Consider the following 5,948-nt stretch of genomic DNA (forward strand, 5'->3'; position numbering starts at 1 on the left):
ACACACACACACACACACACACACACACACACACACACACACACACACATACACACACACACACACACGTTTGCATATTTGTATCACTCAGAGTTAAAAAACGAATTATATTGTGAAGATTTTTCGATCTTGTGCATATGTAGGACTACCCCTGTAGACAGTCCTCCATAGCTTGCAGCTCTTGTATTTCGTGACAGAGGGGGCCACCGTGAAGGCAGAGGAGTTGTCTGACCTTGGGGATGACGGAGAGGGCCGGGCCTCTGGCACCACTGTGAGAAGGAGAGGAGAGACACACAGACCTCTTATTTCTTCTCATAATGCCAGTCAACATAAATACAACAGTAGGACAGTTTCAGACATTGAAAAGAGTGCGTGTCCTGAAAATGTTCCCTGTACAACTCACTCACCCATTGAAGTGTAGCTGAGCTAATTTGAAGAGTTGTCGACCCAATTCAATACTGTCTTCTCCGTACTGGGAGCCAATAGCTACAGCACTTCTCTCCAGATGGGAGGCTGCATTATTCCAGTCACCTACAGGAACAGCAAAAAAGAAAAAAGCCATAAGAGAACTAGGGGGGGGAGCCGCATTGTCTTCCTGCTGTTTGGTAGAGCGTTTGAGTAGTGGTATCTTGTTGACGAATGTAATAATCACCGAAGTGAGCCATCTCTAGCACTCCATTGAAGCATGTCAAAGCTAATAAAATCCCCAGAGTGCACTGGGTTTTTAGAGACAGCCCTTTCCAAGTGGCAACTTTCCAGGAAGTAACCGTTAACATGCTTAACCAATTGGTAGAGATGTCCGTTAATCGTAAAAGTGCGCCTTAACATACAGAATAGTAGGAGTGTATTAACCACACAGCTCATGCATTATCATTCTCACCCATTGTAGCATATGCTCTGGCTGTTGCATCTTCCAGCTCCCCCTGTACTGGGTGCGTCTCTGCAAGGGTCAGTCCAGGCTGACTCTGGGTCCTTCTTAACAGTCTCAGAGCCTCATCTGAGGGAGGGAGGAGCAGAAGTATAACACGGGGATGTTACAAAGACCTTCTGAACAAATGATAATGATACATTACTGAATCTGCATTCTGTATCAGCATTTGGATGTAGTTTTTCACAAGCACCTGGCTTCTCTCTTTCCATGAGGTCCACAGCCTTCTCCAGGTCGACCTTGATCTCCTGCAGCCTGCGGCTCACTTCAGATAAAGACACGCGATGAGCACAGGATGACTGCGAACATATAAATCCTTTTCCTCCGTGCTCGCTGCTCTTCTGAAAATCAAGATGGAGTTCATTAATAAGTAGTACAATTAATCATGCATGATTGTAAGAAAACATATCAACAAAACCACTAATGAACGCCTACTTTGAGAGATCCTTTGCACTTGCCACACAGGAGTCCAGGCTGAAGACTGCCTCCAACACCCGACCCCTGCTGTCTGCCCTCTGGACCCTCCTCCTCCTCCTCCTGCTGCTGCCGAGTGCAGGCCTCACACCGACACAGGAAATAGTACTGTTCCTGCAGGTGACGCTGCCGTTCTCGGGTTGCCATCCGACTGCTGTGTGGACCTGAGGGAGGGAGGATAACGCCACAAGTAATAACTCACAGAAGAAAAGTAACAGAACAACACCGCTGGAAGCAATGACAGTAATTTCAGTGGAGAGTGATGTCTGGAAGTGCTGCATCAGGGCTGGGTGACAAACAAAATGAAACAGACCATATTTTAACCCAATCCCGGAATCCATCGGCTATCGGTCTGTCTGATAAGCCTCTGGGGGCAAGGGGCTATATTTCTGGGATCACAGTGTAGCCAGCAGGTGTCCGGGCAAAGACTTATTTTCTGTGCACTGCTCGTTGTTTACACTTCATTTGGCAAATTGACATGAGAGACTGGAGTTGGACTTGAGTGTCAACTTGTACGACCAGATTGTTTCACAGGTAGCAAATTTACAAGCTAATTTCACACCAAAAAAATGCAAATTCATCGTCAGACGATAGCCGGTGGGTTCGGAAATTACATTTCGGCCCGTTAACCTGCATTCAGCCAAAGCCCGCTGGAACGTGATTGGCCAATATGACAAGGACTACAAACAGAAACCAGAAATATGTCAGCACCTTAACAATCCTTTCACACTCATAGGAGTTTCTTACCATAGCAGTGCAGGATCTCTTGTCCAGGAGCGATAGCTTTGGATGCTCTGACAGTCACAGTGACTCCGCGGGCTGTGCTTCTGTACTCAGTCACACTCTCACTGAAGTCTGCAGACAGACCGGTTCCAGTGCTGAACAACAGACTGGTGTTGGGACAGCAGGAGTGATTCAGAAGACTGAGAGTTGGGAATATGGCTGTGGCAATGCGGATTTCCCTGCTGGACTGCACTGGTGAGTTTGCTGCTCCTGTAAGATGGAAGAACCAGAAACTAAAAGGTCATTGTGCAACTCAAGAACATTCAAAGCTGAAGATTCAATCATTGGAAAAGCTTGAATTCTTCAATAGACCTTTTCATTGTGCTGCTAGGGCAACAGCTTTGGTCAAATAAATGGTTAATTTACATTTTTAAGCAAAATTCCCCAAATTTACTTGTTCTTGCATCTCAAATGTTTGAATTTTTCTAAGTCTTCTGTGATCAAAGTCAGATTGGTGCATCACTAGAACAAACGGCTTCCATGTTTCTGACTTTGTGACGTACTGTAGTTATGATTTCTTTCATTGTGACAAAACTCAATGTGAAGCAAGCCAACAACACTTGTGAAACCAGTAACCTGTATCTTGCTGCATGAGGATTGCCTGGGCGTTACACCTCAGCTGCAGGATGTGCCTCAGAACTGCACTGCCCAGCGGCCACAGGTTCGAGCTCCAATCTGCGATACCTCCCTCCTTGTCTGGTGATTGTCTGTCTGCCCCTGAGGGTCCACTAAGGTCCCAAGAGGCAGGCGGGGGTCCTGCTTTGCTTAGCTTTAGGAAGAGTGTCGCTACAGTAATCGCACACAGGAAACGCACTTCAGGGCTATGACGATTCAGGTGGTGCTGCAGGTGAAACACGCTCGGGTACGAGTCCCCGTAGTATGAAGTACACGGATCACTGGACTCTGTGTGCTCGTCTCTGATTGGATCCCTGGCCATTTGGATGTTTTTTAACCCCGCCTTTAGAGTTACCCTCAGAGCGAGCTGTGACATCACACCCATCGTCTTCAGATCTGCTCCCAGCGGACACTCCCAGCGGTGGTGTTCCTCCCAGGCGTCTCGCTGACAGGAAGTTGAACAGTACCGGCTGTAGCTACACCCCTCACAGGGCACGGGACACGGTGTTTCCGTCAAACACCTGTGACAGCGCCTGTGCTCCACTCCAAACAACACTCCTCTGTCTGCGTGCTGTCTTCCTCCCTTCCCTTTCACTTCCTCCATCCCTGGTATGAGGACGCAGCTGTACGGCCTGTCATGAAGGATCACCTCCCCAGCTGCTATTCTCTCTGCAGCCACAAGGTGTCGACCTTTCTCCGAGCTGAAGCCAACAGCAGCTTGAGGACAAATCCCAAATGTGAGAAGTCCAACAGATGCCCCTTTTACTCTGTCTGGAGTTTTGTGATTCTCTGAGGCAGGATTGTGATGATCCTCTTTTGCCTTTTGACCTACAGAGAGGTGCTTGAGGCATTGTGTGCGACGGTCCTCTAGTTTGTGTAAAAGACGAGAGGGGTAGCTATTCTTTATAGCTTTGTCAATGTCATCAAGGGACTCCTGAGAGAAAAACAGAAACACCGGAGTGTGAGTCACTACAAAATCTAAGATTGTGAGTAAAACAAACTGACTGACAATTTAATAACTTATTTAAATCAGCATTTTAGCTTTGAGACAGATAAAAACCTAAACCAGAGATGAAGACCTGACAAGATTGAGAAAGTGATGATGAAGCAATTTCTGTGAGACACTCAGTAGTCATTGTTACTAACCACGTAATGGCAGGAGCTTCATTACTGTTGTATTTAAACTTCAAAAGGCCACTGAATAGATTATTATCCGGACACATTCCAGATACTTTGATGTGCTGTTGATACTACATGTGTGGGCCTAAATGACTCTATGGATGAAAACTGAAATGTGTCCAACTTGCTTTTTTTAGAGACGAAGAAATGAATTGGTTGAAACAAAGTTGAGTCAACTAGCCCATAAGAAGGCCAAAAGGCATAATTTAAATGAGGTATCATAGAAGATGAGCCCCTGGTTTCAGAAGAACCTGGACATCTACAATAATATCTTAATGATATTTCATGGGTTCCTGGAGAAAGTTGATGCAGTGAAAACCGGCTAAATTATAGTGAAACATACTGTACGTCCTGTGGGTGAAGAGCTGCTTCCTGACCGCAAAACTAAATGTCTGTCCTCCAATCATACATCACCAGGATGGCCTACTGAAGAATGCACTTTAATGTCAATGATACATGTGAAAAGGTCAAGTTAAAAACAGTTTTCCCATAAATCCTGAGACATTATTATTAAATCACCTATTTATGTGCTCCTGCAAACCATCTGCTATTTCACTTCACAGCATGTTAAGGGTGTGAGGATACCGTTTACATAGAATTAAAACATGATGATTTTCCCCTGCAGGATTCCTGCAATCAAGTGCTGTTGAATTTGATTACACAACGGTGACACAATCCGTTAGATGTCTCCACGCCCGTTTTCAGTCAACAAATAAGAAGCCGCTTTTAATGACACCCCAAGTACAACACTGTCTCATTATGCAACGGGTGAAGATGTTACCATTTTACCTGGTAGCGCTGCAGATGGTAGAGCGCAGCAGAGCGGTTGGCAAAGCACAGAGACAGCTGCTCTGAACCTTGATGAGCAAAACATAAGCCCTGTCATGAGAGGAGACAGAGAAGCTGGTTGTTAGTGCATATTACATAGTGCAAATTATAAACAATTTATACATACAGTACATCTGATTTTCAAACAGTTTACAGCAGGCATGTCCAAAGTCCGGCCCGCGGGCCAATCACGGCCCGAGGTCAGATTTTATATGGCCCGCACCTTCTGTCTTAAAATGCGTTATTTATGGCCCGCCAGCACAGTCTAAACGGAATGAATAAATCATACAAATTCAACATGCAATTCCTCTTTTTACCTCATGGTGGCAGCACCACTCTGTAACTGTCTGGCTGTTTGAAATTGGCTCTGACCCTTGACCTGTCATGTTAAGGCAAGTAAAAAAAGGAAAGTCGATAACGAGGGCCCCCGCTTCCAGGTTTGGTGGAGATCGCAATATTTTTTTCACCGAAAACCGAAACAACTGTGTCTGCCTAATTAGTCATGAGACTGTTGCCTTGTTTAAGGAATATAATGTAAAAAGACACCACGAGACCAAACATGCTAATGCTACAACAAGCTATCAGAGCGACCGAGCTAGAAAAGTGAAGCAACTCCAAGATAACTTGGCCTCACAGCAGCGGTCCTTTTCACATGAAAACATCATCACAGTAAGCTACCAAGTGGCCATGCTAACTGCTAAACATGACAAACCTTTTACGGAAGGTGAGTTTATCAAAGACTGTGTTATGAAAATAGCAGAAAACATAATTGCATCGAGAAGAAGACCGAGTTTGCTAATGTTTGCCTGGCTCGTAACACTGAAGAGCTATCATCACATACTAAGAGACAACTTGATTTGTTTCGTTAGCCTGTTTCATGTGTGTTGAACTTAAATGTGAGACAACTTTTCATTACCCTCACTAAGTCATATTTAAGATTGTCTTGAGGTGAGAATATTTATCAGTTTCTATGTAATTAGCTTTTAGATGGCTTGTTCTTTGTGTTATCTGACTTTCAAGATGTGAAAGAAAGGCAGAATAGTTGTTGAGATGTGTTCACACATGAATGCTTACATTTGGTTACATTGCTATTCGCTGTCATTGAAAATAAAATGATTAAATAACAATGTATGTATAGGCT

General features: G+C 44.7%; 1 protein-coding gene across 1 annotated transcript; it reads right to left on the bottom strand.

Annotated features, from left to right (window-relative positions):
• Window positions 1-6: 6 nt before the first annotated feature.
• LOC116378868 (SET and MYND domain-containing protein 4-like) lies at window positions 7-4,858 on the bottom strand (the record flags this gene model as incomplete). Its single annotated transcript, XM_031840776.1, has 8 exons — window positions 7-269; window positions 408-531; window positions 881-997; window positions 1,122-1,269; window positions 1,364-1,566; window positions 2,150-2,395; window positions 2,762-3,734; window positions 4,769-4,858. Coding segments are annotated over 8 exons (2,025 nt in total), but the record flags the coding sequence as incomplete, so codon positions are not given.
• Window positions 4,859-5,948: the final 1,090 nt, after the last annotated feature.

This window comes from Anarrhichthys ocellatus, unplaced genomic scaffold (genome assembly GCF_004355925.1).
Source record: "Anarrhichthys ocellatus isolate YVR2014 unplaced genomic scaffold, GSC_Weel_1.0 scaffold3280, whole genome shotgun sequence".
Classification (NCBI taxonomy): domain Eukaryota; kingdom Metazoa; phylum Chordata; class Actinopteri; order Perciformes; family Anarhichadidae; genus Anarrhichthys; species Anarrhichthys ocellatus.